Source organism: Saimiri boliviensis, chromosome 12, assembly GCF_048565385.1.
Source record: "Saimiri boliviensis isolate mSaiBol1 chromosome 12, mSaiBol1.pri, whole genome shotgun sequence".
Lineage (NCBI taxonomy): Eukaryota > Metazoa > Chordata > Mammalia > Primates > Cebidae > Saimiri > Saimiri boliviensis.
The window spans coordinates 31,790,378-31,804,058 of NC_133460.1; the positions used below are offsets into that span (position 1 = coordinate 31,790,378).

General features: G+C 44.1%; 1 protein-coding gene across 2 annotated transcripts in view; it reads left to right on the forward strand.

Moving 5' to 3' along the window:
• Nucleotides 1-13,009, forward strand: part of PARN (poly(A)-specific ribonuclease) — a 204,079-nt gene extending 191,070 nt beyond the window's left edge. For both annotated transcript variants that reach the window (XM_039478241.2, XM_074382203.1), the window contains 2 exons: nucleotides 1,066-1,259; nucleotides 11,987-13,009. In XM_039478241.2, coding sequence (XP_039334175.2) covers nucleotides 1,066-1,259; nucleotides 11,987-12,042 — 250 coding nt within the window. In that variant the 3' untranslated portion in view covers nucleotides 12,043-13,009. The remainder of the gene's footprint in view (nucleotides 1-1,065; nucleotides 1,260-11,986) is intronic.
• The last annotated feature ends 672 nt before the right edge of the window (nucleotides 13,010-13,681 follow it).

Below are 13,681 nucleotides of genomic sequence, written 5' to 3' on the forward strand. Positions count from 1 at the left end.
TAGCTTGGCCAACATGGTGAAACCTCACCTCTACTAAAAATACAAAAATTAGCTGGGCGTGATGGCAGGTGCTTATAATCCCAGCTACTTGGGAGGCTGAGGCAGGAGAATTGCTTGAACCTAGGAGGCAGAGGCTATAGTGAGCCAAGATTGCACCACTGCTCTACAGCCTAGGTGACATAGCAAGTCTCCTGTCTCAAAAATAAATAAATAAAATTAAAAAGTACCCACCTCCTAGGAAAGGCTGGTAGGATCAGTTCATCGCTCTTACCCCCCATCCTCCCCACGTGCTTGAATGGCCTCTCCTAAATAGAATGCCTTAAATTTATTTTAGGCTTTTCATAACTTGGGGGCTATAATGAAAAAATCTCTTAAGACCCATTTAGAGGAGAAAGGACTCAGTGTTTATGTGGACGCTGTTTTTATCTAGTTATATTTCAGAGAATATTTTCTTAAGGAAAAATCAGGACACATAATCTGATTTAATTCAATATGTCAAATCCTATAAAGCTTTCAAAATGGAACCAGATTTAATTACACATTTAACAAGTCATCTTTTTGGAAAGGAAGAGGGTTACATGAAGGTAGGGTATGCTCTGTTTCTATATCCAAGTTTTAAGCCGTGGGACAGCAGACTGATTCAAGAATTCTGCATTTCTGCTCTTCATCCATTAGGCAGTCATTGAAGGGAATAATGCTATCTTCTGACTTAATGTAATCAAAACTATTGTTATAATATCTCTGCTATTCTATTCTGTTGCAATAGTTTTTTTACAATAGAGACTAGGAACTTTACAAATGTGTTCTTGAGCACTTGGAACAGCTTAGATTTGTATGTATTTACAAACATAATTTAGGACTTTTTTCTGAATAAGCGTGTTACAGGTAAACTTTCAGACTTCAGTTCATAATAAGGTCTTTAGTTTTTACACATAGGCAGCAGCTGCCCATGTTGTTGATGGCTGACTAAGTGTTAATAGAATTAAGAGTATTGAAATATTTTTATAGACTAGTCTTCCTGTAACTCTCGGCACCTTTCATGTTGTTCCACTTTTTGCATTTCAGTTTTACAGCTCCCAGCACAGTAGGAAAGAGAAATTTGAGTCCTAGTCAAGAGGAAGCTGGCCTGGAGGACGGAGTGTCAGGGGAGATTTCCGACGCTGAGCTTGAGCAGACCAATTCCTGTGCAGAACCCCTCTCAGAGGGAAGGAAAAAGGCCAAGAAATTAAAAAGAATGAAGAAGGAGCTTTCTCCAGCAGGTTTGTATTGGATCTTGCCGAAGTTCTGGGGCTGTGGACTCTTTAAATGCTCTAGGATCTCCTATTTTCGGGGAGAAATTATAGCAAGGCTTCACTTGGTGGCAAAGCCCATGTAGTCTTCCACAAGAGAAGATATTTTTAGGATCAATTTAATTTAATTTGAGGAATCCTAAAAAGCTCTGGCTCGGGTAGCATAAGGCCTGGGGGGGTCTCCTTGTTAAAGATGGCTAGTCTATTTTGGTAATCTCTCTCTCCTCCATGGTGTAGAGGTTTTGCTGATGCGTTTAAAGCAGCCTCAATATTTAAAATGTGCATTTAAATGTGCACAGAGGCCCCTCCTACATGCTATTTTCAGTAGCAGAGTTTTCACTGTTTCCAGCAAAACCCCCAGGCAACCTGGTTCTCTCCTAAGCAGAATTATATAAGAAGGAAAGGAGACAGGAAATTAGCACCTGTTGAGAGCCTACTACATGCTAGACGCTGTAGTAGGAGCCATTTCTCTCCTTATTTCATTTAATTTTCACCATAGTCCTGAGGTGGGAATCGTCATCCTTATTTGAGTGAAGCAGATGCCTGGGCTGAGGGAGGCTAATGCGCAGGGCCATGCTGCTCATAGGAAGCACAGCCAGAAGGCAGACCCAGGCCCACATGAGCTGAATCCCATGTCCTCTCCACCCCATACACTTGCCTAACTCAGCCCTTCGTGCTCGCATGCTACGCAGGGCCAGAGCAAGAGGCCAGAAGGGTGTCTTGTCAGTCAGCACATGAAAAAGGCTGTTCCCTGCTGCTGGGGGCTGTCCAGCAAGGCAGCAGTCACAGTGACAGTAATCATAGCCACTGCTGACTGAGTGCTTACTAAGGGGCCAGGACAATGCTTACTGTGTAACAGAAATTCTTTCATGTAATCCTGGAGACTGTCATCATTATCCTTTTTACAATGAAGAAAACAGAGGCCTTGGGGTTATGTGAGTTGCCCAAGATTTTAGAGTCATTTAGTTTGTCCTATAAGAAAGCCGGTGAGGGCCGGGCGCGGTGGCTCAAGCCTGTAATCCCAGCACTTTGGGAGGCTGAGGCGGGTGGATCACGAGGTTGAGAGATCGGGACCATCCTGGTCAACGTGGTGAAACCCCGTCTCTACTAAAAATACAAAAAAAATTAGCTGGGCATGGTGGCACATGCCTGTAATCCCAGCTACTCAGGAGGCTGAGGCAGGAGAATTGCTTGAACCCAGGAGGCGGAGGTTGCGGTGAGCCGAGATAGTGCCATTGCACTCCAGCCTGGGTAACAAGAGCGACACTCTGTCTCAAAAAAAAAAAAAAAAAGGCCGGTGAGCCTGGCCTTGGTGGCTCATGCCTATAACCCCAGCACTTTGGGAGGCGAAGACTGCTGAATCACTTGAGGTCAGGAGTTCGAGACCAGCATGGCCAACATAGCAAAACTACGTCTCTACTAAAAATACAAAAATTATTCTGTTATAAAGATACATTCACACAGATGTTCATTGCAGCACTGTTTACAATAGCCAAGAACTGGAACCAACTCAAACGCCCATCAAGGATAGACTGGATAAAGAAAATGTGGTACATGTACACCATGGAATACTGTGTAGCTGTAAAAGAGGATGAGTTCATGTCCTTTGCAGGGACATGAATGAATCCGGAAAACGTCATTCTCAGCAAACTGACAAAAGAACAGAAAACCAAACACCGCATGTTCTCACTCATAAGTGAGTGTTGACCATTGAGAACACATGGACACAGGGAGGGGAACATCACACACTGGGATCTTTTGGGGGGTTGGGGGCTAGGGGGACGATAGCAGGGGGTAGGGAAGTTGGAGAGGGGTAACATTAGGAGAAATACCTAATGTAGGTGAAGGGGGGATGGAGGCAGCAAACCATCGTGGCATGTGTATACCTATGTAACAGTCCTGTAAGGTGTGCACATGTACCCCAGAACTTAAAGTATAATTTTAAAAAAGTATATATATATATATATAAAATACAAAAATTAACCAGGTGTGGTGGTGCATTCCCATAGTCCCAGCTGCTCAGGAAGCTGAGGTAGGGTGACCACCTAATCCCAGAGGTGTCAAGGCTGCAGTAAGCCAAGATCATGCCACTCCACTCCTGCCTGGGCAACAAAATGAGACCCTGTCTCACATACACACACAAAAAAGAAAGCCAGTGCCTTTAACCGAGCTTACGTGTTGAGAGACACTGACCCAGACACAATTATAATCATTCTTTGTCTTATATCGTGACAGTTGTCACAGTTAGCAGAACTAACAATGAAATCAAATGAAAGTGGTAGTCAAGCCATGGAACTTGATTAATACCCAACCTGTGAATTCACTGTTTTAATTAATCCCCTTTGCCTGTGGACTGATCTGACTGTGGGGAGTTTTCTGAATCTCTTTGATGTTAACGAAATCAGACAGGTAGCAAAAATGTCACATATGCTTTTTTTTTTTTTTTTTTTTGAGACGGAGTTTCGCTCTTGTTACCCAGGCTGGAGTGCAATGGCGCGATCTCGGCTCACCACAACCTCCGCCTCCTGGGCTCAGGCAATTCTCCTGCCTCAGCCTCCTGAGTAGCTGGGATTACAGGCACGTGCCACCATGCCCAGCTAATTTTTTTGTATTTTTAGTAGAGACGGGGTTTCACCATGTTGACCAGGATGGTCTCGATCTCTCGACCTTGTGATCCACCCGCCTCGGCCTCCCAAAGTGCTGGGATTACAGGCTTGAGCCACCGCGCCCGGCCAACACATATGCTTTTTATACATTATGCTGAAGCTGAATTTCAACAGAAAACTCATGTTTGAAGCCTGGATTGTCTATTTTAACTGTCTCCTTGACTCTGGGTGTCTCCCTTTACTTATTTCCTCTCCTATCCCTAAATTAACTATTGGAGAGGAGCCAGACATGGTGGCTCACACCTATAAACCCACTGCTCTGGGAAAATAAGGCAGGAGGATGGGGAGCCCAGGAGTTTGAGACCAGCCTCGGCAATATAGTGAGACCTTGTCTCTACAAAAAAAAAATTTTAATATTAGTTGCATGGGCCTCTAGTCCCACCTACTCAGGAGGCTGAATTGGGAGGATTATTTAAGCACAGGATTTTTGACATCAATGAGCTATGATCGTATCACTGCACTCCAGCCTGGGGGACACAGCAAGATCTTGTCTCAAGAAAAAAAAAGAAAGAAAAAGTATTGGAGAAGTTTTTAATCTGCAGCATCCTTAGTCTTCAAGTTTGATACCTTTATTACCACTGTCATGTTTTATGTGCTCAACAAATGTTAAAATAATAAATGTCAGCATGATTTCTAGAGATCAACAGGATTTAGAGGGTTGGGGGAATTCCCCTGTTGTATTCCTGTCTTTCATATCTGTCTCTTCTGGATTTTTTTAGTTTATTACTTCTTAGGGACAAGCTTTTCGTTTTTCCCTTCTTTATCAGCATAATCTGAAAAATACTAAAATTAAAATAACTAATAATAGACTGCTTTAATAGATTCGTCCTTTTATAGCTTTCATCGTTTTAAGTGAAAACTTTCTATAAGTTATTTAGGGTTTTGAATTTATAATACTGTAATTAAAATAGGGGATTTTTTTCCCTCCCATTGACAGTAAAGCTGTCAGTGCCACAAGATTTGAGCTAAAAAGAAAAAAATTGTAGATTTTGTACTTCTTTGTCAGCGCTGCCAAAAAAAAAAGAGAGAGAGAGAGAAGCAGAGAGACAGAAAGGAAGAGACATCTTGACAACTTTTAATTGAGTCAGAGAACTTGAGTGAATCGGGCTTTCTTCTGGAGCACCATTCATGGAGCACGACCCCTGACGGTGCCAGGTGGAAACTTAATGGATCCTTTCCACCTGGTTTGTTTTCAGTGTTTAATCCTATTAGTATCAGCAGGATGTAGGTCAGGATATCAGGTGCGGAACCTGTGGAATCAACCAATTTGGCTTGCTCATTTACTTTAATAAGGTCCTGTAATGAGTGAGAGTACAAAGTTCAAACCCTGTTAAGGGTCTGCTTTTAACTCCCAGAGGTATTTAGAGTGTGCCAGGAGCCTCGAGGGCCTGGTTCGGGTGGTGGCGGGAACTGTATTAGAGTGCTAGGCATGGCGTGAAAGTCTGTCTAAACCTAAACAGTGCTGAGGAGTTGGGTCTGAGCTCTGGTACTCAGAAGGGCCTCTCAGCAGGTACTCAGCACATCCTCAGGTGCACTGGCAATGAGGGCATGAAAGGTATAAAAGACAGGGGTATTTTCTGTTCTCCAAGGAGGAAGTAGCAAATATTAGGATGCTGGAATATCCTGTGTTGTAGCAATCCCAGAACAATTGGTGCTCAACAGATACCACGCAAAATGAACGCCTGCAATCCCAGCACTTTGGGAGGCCAAGGCGTTCAGATCACCTGAGATTGGGAGTTCAAAATCAGCCTGGCTAACATGGCAAAACCCCGTCTCTACTAAAATACAAAAATTAGCCAGGCAGGCATGTTGGTGCACGTCTGTAATCCCAGCCACTCGGAGGCTGAGGCAGGAGAATTGCTTGAACCCATCAGGCGGAGGTTGCTCTGAGCCAACATGATGTTGTGCCATTGCACTCTAGTCTGGGCGACAAGAGCAAAACTCGGTCTCAAAAAAAAAATTAATCTCTGTATCTGTTCTTTTTCTTTTAACTTTTTTCTTGACCTAAGTACATGAACTTGTAGTATATATACATTTTGATATCCAAGATACATTAAAAATTAAGTACTAGACCCAGTCCCAGATAACAAAATAACATAAATAGCAGAATAAATGACTATTCATTAGGTCTATACTATGAGACAGTGTGCTAGGAACATCTTTTATTGTCTTATCTAGACCTTTGAAACATGCAGTAAGGCATAGGTATTATTTCCCTGTTGTACAGAGAAACTGAGGCTCAGAGTTGCAGACTTAAAGTATCTAACTGGCGTGTGGGAGGCTGGGGACACTCATCCAAACTTTAGAGGAAATGAAGGATCCCTTACAAAGGTGTTTCTTGTACCTGTTCTAGATCAGAAACAATTACCAATCTAGACTTGATAGAAATCCAAGTGGGTTCGGCATGGTGGCTCATGCCTGTAATCCCAGCACCTTGTGTCAGGAGTTCAAGACCAGCCTGGCCAACATGGCAAAACCGCATCTCTACTAAAAATACAAAAATAAGCCGGGAATGGTGGTGCCCCAGCTACTGAGGAGGCTGAGACAGGAGAATCACTTGAGCCCAGGAGGCAGAGGTTGCAATGAGATGAGATTGCACCCTGCACTGCAGCCTGGGTAACAAGAGCAAGACTCCATCACAAAAAAAGAAAAAAAATCCAAGTGACCTCCTACTCTCCTTCAGGGCTTCTAGTTTATGTATATATTATGTACTCAGCAATTATTTTTCTGCTAAGTGTGGTTGTTTGGATCCTGTTTTCAGGAGGTAAATGTATGTGTAAGTCCCCTCCTTTTCTGTTTATATGACGATGTTGATTGGCAGTGCCAGCCACTTTCCATCTAGCAGTTCTAGGTACGTACTCGGTTGGTGTGTAAAGGAAAACTATTCTGCATGCCATTAATGCTGGAATAAAGTGTCTTTAGGAAATGTGGCTGTTTTCCCAGGTCATGTTTAATTGAAGGATTTCTGTAACCTACTTGTTCTTGTTGATGTGTTCCTGGGGCCTGGAGAAACCCAGCTCACCCCCTCACTTCCCTGAAAAATCTTGGGGCCGCATGGACAGTCTGATGCTGCCAAGGCTGACCATTCTGAAAATGCTGCAGGCTGATCCCTAGCAGCAGCTTCCATCAGCACCTTAGTCAGACTGTTTACAGAGGCGTGCCCAAAGTAGATACATTGACTACTCATGGTTATTTTTTGTCCTGTAAATGGAGACATTGTTCAAAGCCTTTTCCCCCCTAATATTTAAAACAACATGTTAGATCTTTTAAGTGTTTGTTTGCCAAAGAACCGTGAGTTTTATTGGAGTTTAAAACTCGGACTAACTTACCTTACTTTTCAAGCTTAAACCCTGAGGGTTACAGTATAAAAATTTAGAACCTACTTAGAGCAGCAGTCTCCTCATGCTGTTACAGGTCTCGTTAAAGTTAGAAACAAGATCTATAGCTGCTGCTGTCGGTCACCTGAGAGACCAGGCTGAGGCAGCTCAGCGACCTCCCAAGGAGCCTTTTAATTCCTATGTACAAGTGTGGTTTGCAGTGAACGTGGTAAAGGAGGTGTGTGCTGCTGTGCAGTGAGGCAGAGGCAGGGCACTCCACACGCATTTGGGCCGTCCTTTTCTTCCTGGCAACTCCAGGGTGTCATCAGCCCTGCAGGGAGGGAGCTCGTCTTAGTATGGGAAACCAGCCCCAGGGCATGCCCCCTTGAGCGTTTCCTAGTTAGAAACGTGTGTGTGGCTTCCCAAAGGACCCTTCTGTGTACAGATGTCCACTCTGTGGAAGATATGATGGGAAGCTTCCAGTTTCCTGTGCAGTTTCTTAGATTCTGTTTGGGATTCACCTGGAAAAAGCAATGTCTACCCTTTGAGTTTCCCCATTTCAACTCCAGTTAGGTAAAGGGGTAGAAAAGCAGGAACATTGACCTATTGTGTTCCCCACCTTTTAATTTTTTGTTGTTTTGATTAATAAAAATGATGTACTCAGCATGAGAATTTGGAAAATGCAGAAAAATAGGAGAAAACTAAGCCTCCCAGCCCGCCACTCGATGCCGTAGTAACAAGCATTCTTGCTCTGCGCAGTCGACCTTGTACTCTGTGTGCAGCTTGTATCCTGCATTTTCCCACTGTAGAAACTCTTGGTCAAATAGTCTTAACTAGAAGCTTAGTATTTCCTATTAAAATTTTGTTTTTTAAAAAACATTGTTCTTAGTATCTCTTGCCAGGTCAGCTTCAAAAAGATATAATTTGCACCCAATAAAAGTCATCATTTTCAGGTATACAATTTGATGAGTTTTGACATCTGTGTACAGTCATATAACCACCACTATGATCAAGATACAGAACTCCGTCACTCCAGAAATTTCCCTCATGCCCCTTTGGAGTCGATCCTTCCCCCAAACCCCAGACAGATCCCAGCAGCCAGTGATCTTCTTTCTGTCCCTCCAGTTTTGCCTTTTCCAGAATGTCGTATTCCTGGAATCATGCACTAGTTAGCCTTTTGAGTCTTTCATTTAATTCTTTCATTTAGCATGATGCTTTTGAGATTTGTGGTGTTGCATGTATCCTGAGTTCACTCCTTTTTACTGCTTAGTAGTATTCCACTGTATGTGGCTATCACTGTTTAGGTTGTTGCCAGTTTTTGGCAACCAGGAATCAAGCTGCCATGAATATTTGTGTTCAGGTCTTTGCATGAATTAACTTTTCATTTACTTTGGGTAAATATCTAGGAGTGGAATTGCTGGGTCATATGGTAACTGTATATTTAACTTTATAAGAAATGGATACACTCGTTTCCAAAGTAGCTTTACCATTTTGGATTTCTCCCAGCAGAATACAGGATTTCCGCTCACTCTGCACCTTCACCAGTACTTGGTATTGTATGCACACCCCTTTTGCTTGTTTGTTCAGCATTTCTAATGGGTATGTAGTGGTATCTCATTGTGGCTTTGGTTTTTATTTCCCTAATGACTAATAAGCATCTTTTTATGTGATGATTTGCCATCCGGATTTCTTATTTGGTGAAATACCTTCTCAGAGGTTTTTTCCCTTTTTTCATAAGGTTTATTTTCTGACTGCATTTTTAGAGTTCTTTATAGGTTTTGGATACAAGTTCTTTTAAGTGTTTTATAAATATATTCTTCTAGATTGGCTTTTCATTCTTTTAAGTGTCTTTTTTGAAGAGTGGAAGGCTTAAGTTTTGATGAAGTCTAGTTTTTAAGGTTTTTCCCTTGGATTATGCCTTTAATGTCATATCTAAGAAATTTTTGCATAACTCTCAGTTGCAAATGATTTCTCCTATGATTTCTTCCAGAAGTCTTATAGTTTTAGGTTTTATAATTAAATGTGCAATTCAAGTTAATCTTAGATTAAGGTCCACTGTGGCAGGAGGCAGATGTTCTTAAGTATCTGTTCCCTCCTTCCCTTCCTCCCTTCCAGTTTAACTCTGTCACCCACCCAGGCTGGAATGCAGTGGCACAATCTCAACTCGTTGCAGCCTTGATATCCTGGCCTCAAGTGATCCTCCACCTCAGCCTCCTGGGTAGCTGGGACCATAGGTGCGTGCCACCACACCCGGCTAATTCTTAAATTTTTTGTAGAGGTGGGCTCTCCATGTGTCACCCAGGCTGTAGTACAGTGGTGCGATCTCGGCTCACTGCAACTTCCGCCTCCCAGGTTGAAGTGATTCTCCTGCCTCACCTTCCTGAGTAGCTGAAATTACAGGCGCCCACCACCACACCCAACTAATTTTTGCATTTTTAGTAAAGACGAGGTTTCTCCATGTTGGTCAGGCTGATCTCAAACTCCTGACCTCATGATCCGCCTACCTCAGCCTCCCAAAGTGCTGGGATTACAGGCATGAGCTGCTGTGCCTGGCCTAGCTGCTGCTTTTTAAAAACCATAACTTCTTCCCCACCAGTTTTTAGACTGGCCCTTTGTTGGTCTATAGCTCTCCCTTTCTGAAGGTGGTGGAAAAAGCACTGTTAGTGGCCTTCATTTCCCCTCTGGTCCGGGTCTCCTGTAGATGACTCCCACAGTTCTGGCCCCTCTGTCCACATCAGTGTTGCTCAGCAGCTGCACAGGTAGGCCCTGAAAACTAGCATCTTGTTGATTGTAGACTGTTGGCTTCCTGGGGACAGCCTTGTTCCATGTTGGGTCAGCTTACTGATAAGGGGAAGAGACCTAGCGTTCATTAAAAACTTACCCAGAAACTCTGCGGTATCATGGAAGTCCTGTACAGCCTAAAATAGTACTAGGTCCATCTTTTAGACAAGGCAGTGAGACCTGTTCAAGGTGATCCAGCTAGTAAAATCGTCCAACCTGACTTGCCTCCCTCCCGAACTTTTGCTTATTCCATTATTTCCTGTTAGCGCTTCGTGGAGCCACTTTCTGTGTGTCTGATGACTCGTTGTGCACTCACACACACCCCAGCTAATGGCAGGTACAGATTACAAGTATTGCAGTGCAGTTGCTTTTAGCAGTTTATCTTCCTTTTTCCTCTGAGCTGGATTTAATTCACTTCAGTTCCCCACACTGGGCATTATAGCTTTTACCTTTAGAATGGCTAATTGGCTACTGCAATATTTCTTTCATATGTGAATTATAAAAGTACCCTTAATGGATGTTTCTTTTCATACAATTAGGTGTTGTGTCAAGGTGTGACCGGGAAAGCCACAGGTTTTCATGGGCCCCTTGCATTACTTCACTGGGTCCTGTGAGTCCTTTTCAGTGGATCATCTGCCCATCCTCACTCTGGGGAGTGGTCTCGCTATCTTTACTGGGGGTCCCAAGATGAGCCTGTTCACAGCAGTGAGACTCAGGGCAGAAAAATTCTGGTTACCCTTTCCTGATCTCATCCTAACTCCCTGGATCTTATCACAATAAAGGATCAAAAGTGGGAATTCCTCATGTTAGCTGAAATTCTCCTCGTGTTTTTCTTTAGAGTTTGTTATCTTTCGGCCTCCCTGTTATTGATGATAACCACTCTGAACTGAGTGTTACGATTCCCTAGTTTGTAAGACACTACATCCCCTTCATCTTTAAAAGTTATTTCCCATTGGAGATATCATCAAAGACTTTTCTCCCTTTTTGAAATCTTGGTGTTAGCAGCTAGAAGAGAGACTGCCAGTTTTCCCCGCCAGCCCTGCTTTATGACGTCATGCATGGCACCACTCGTGCAGCTGACACGTTATGAACACGCCCTTTCCTGACTTCCTTCACATTCACTGAAGTCCAGATCCCAACTCAGTTGCTGGCCACAGCTGCTGCTATTGTAGAAAGTGGCGTGAATGAAGAAGAAGGGCTTCTAAACTTGGAGTGAAACTTTGTCACCAAAGAGATCTTTCAATCCAAGAAGAGGACCCAGACAGCTTCACTAAAGTTGGAAAAAGCTGCAGCCTTCTTTTGCCCCTTCTGAGATCTTGGAACCCCCACTAGTTAGCTTCCCTCTGCCCTATAGCTACCCACCTGAGATTTCTCACCTAGGCGCAGCCGCAGCACAGCACACACAAACTCAGTTTCTGGGGACTTTGGGATGGATCTTGGTGCTTTGGGAGGATTCAAACCCCATCTCAGCCACTTGCTAACTGTTTGCATCTGGTCCTGTTACCCCACTTCTCAGTCTGTTCTTGCGTCTGTAAAACGGGGATAGTGATACCACATTGGTCGTCTTTAATGAAGATTTTATGAATTAAGTGCCCACTATGGTGCCAGCAAAGAATCCAGCACGGTGCTCAGGGAAGGATACTGTGCATGGCTACGGTTTAACTCCTGTGAAATCAATAGATGGATGCAGGAGGCGGGGAGGTGCTTCCTCTGCCCCCCTGTGATGTTTCTGTGGTCTCACCGTCCCTTGCTGGGCACTGCCCTCCCTAGACAAGATCTGTCTGTGGAGTCTCCAGCGCAGCTGTGCAGCCAGACCCCACCCTGTCTGAAGCCGTCTCTGCAACCGTCACAGGCCCTCTGTCTCTGCTGGTCATGTCATGTTCTCCTCAAGGTGCCATCCTGATGTTCACGTTATTTCGTTCTTTCCCACCAGGAAGCATCTCCACGAACAGCCCTGCCACGCTCTTTGAAGTTCCTGACACGTGGTAACCAAGACCCGAGGCAGCAAACCACTGGTGCTGTCGCTGTGAGCAAGAGCCGGCTGGCACATTTGGAAGCCATACTATATTTAACCTAATAAAATGTGGTATGGGAGGGGTTGGAAACCAAGTTGTCTCCTGGAAAAAACAAAAAACAGGTTTTATTTTTGTGGCTGTGGTTTTTCTCCCCCCCCTTTTTAATCTAACTGCCTGTTGACGTTGACATTCATCATGGTTGTAGGCTGTCATGAATGTGTACGTGCTTAACCAGTGAATTCCGTGTTGCTCCTGTGAGGCCTTTCCTATTATGACCCAGTGTGCTTAAGAACCCACCTGATGGGGAGTGTTGGCTGTGAAATCTGCAGAAAGAGCTGACATCCTGGCTGCCGTGATCATGAATTTGGGGGTGTCTTCCTGCCTATGTGTCTTGTACTCAGATTTTGAGGCTGTTGCAGCCCTCGGTTAGTCTCCCAGTGGAGAAAAGGGTTGTGCCTCCCTGCTTCCTACCATAGCTGCCTGAAAATACGACACTTGTCATGCTTGTCGTCCACTCACACCTACCCATGAGGGAGCTTGCCCTATGCCCTGGCCTTTGGGCATATTTATTTAGAGTTCCTTTCTCCCAAGACACAAGTTTCTCATGGGGGATGTACGAGGAGAAAGGTTAACTTCTGTTCTTACTCGTGGCGCCGTGTTCACTTTCCAGAGTCTCTGTTCATTTGTTTGGGTGGTGGTCTGGGGTACAGCAGTGTGTGTGCATACATGTGCGTATGTGTGTGTGAAATCATGCAAATCTACAACATGTCCCAGCTCGTTCTCTGTTGAAACAGATCACAGCAATGACAAATGCTCATGGAGCTGCTTCGCTATACTTGCTTTAGATAGATCATTGTTAGATATTTAACATTTTTGTATGGTGAAAATAAAAATGAAAAATGTATTTCCAAAAGATAACAATTAAAGACATTTTCATATGACTCTGGTTTTCTCCTCTCTCTTATTTTATAAGTGAATGATGTTTTCGCTCTCTAGTAATACATAAATTTCTCACCCCTAAAGAAATGTGCTGAGCCACTAAGGCTGATGTTGATGGATGTTTTTTCTTTTTCTTTTTTTTTTACATTTTACCCCTGATTGCTGTACCTGCCGTGATGGGTCAGCTCCTCAGTGCCGAGCTGAGCCCTGGTGGTGAGTGGCCTCTCAGGAGGGCAGAAGAAATGAGGACCCTTAATGCTTACACTGGAATCCCAGGGCGTTATACAGATGCTGATTTGTAAGACAGTTTCCCCCATCAAGAGCCTCTTGGTGGGATGCGGTGACTCACACCTCAATGCGGAGGATCACTTGAGCCCAGGTGTTCAAGACCAGTGTGGGCAATACAGTGAGACCCTGTCTCTTAAAAAACAAAAAAAACTTTTTTTTTTTAAAGCATCTTAACAACTTCTCTTCCCCTTCCTGCTCTGCTCCCTTCCCCAGGAGTCTGGTAGCCACAAAGTGAGTAACCTAGGCTCAGCAGGAGGGACTGCCCACCCCTCCTAGAGCACTCAGTGTCCACAACTCAGTGGAAAGTGGAGGTGGGATGGAGACAGGTAGTAAAGAACGGTATACGCAGGAGTGTTTGCAGGACGGCTGCTGGGCTGCTGAGTCAG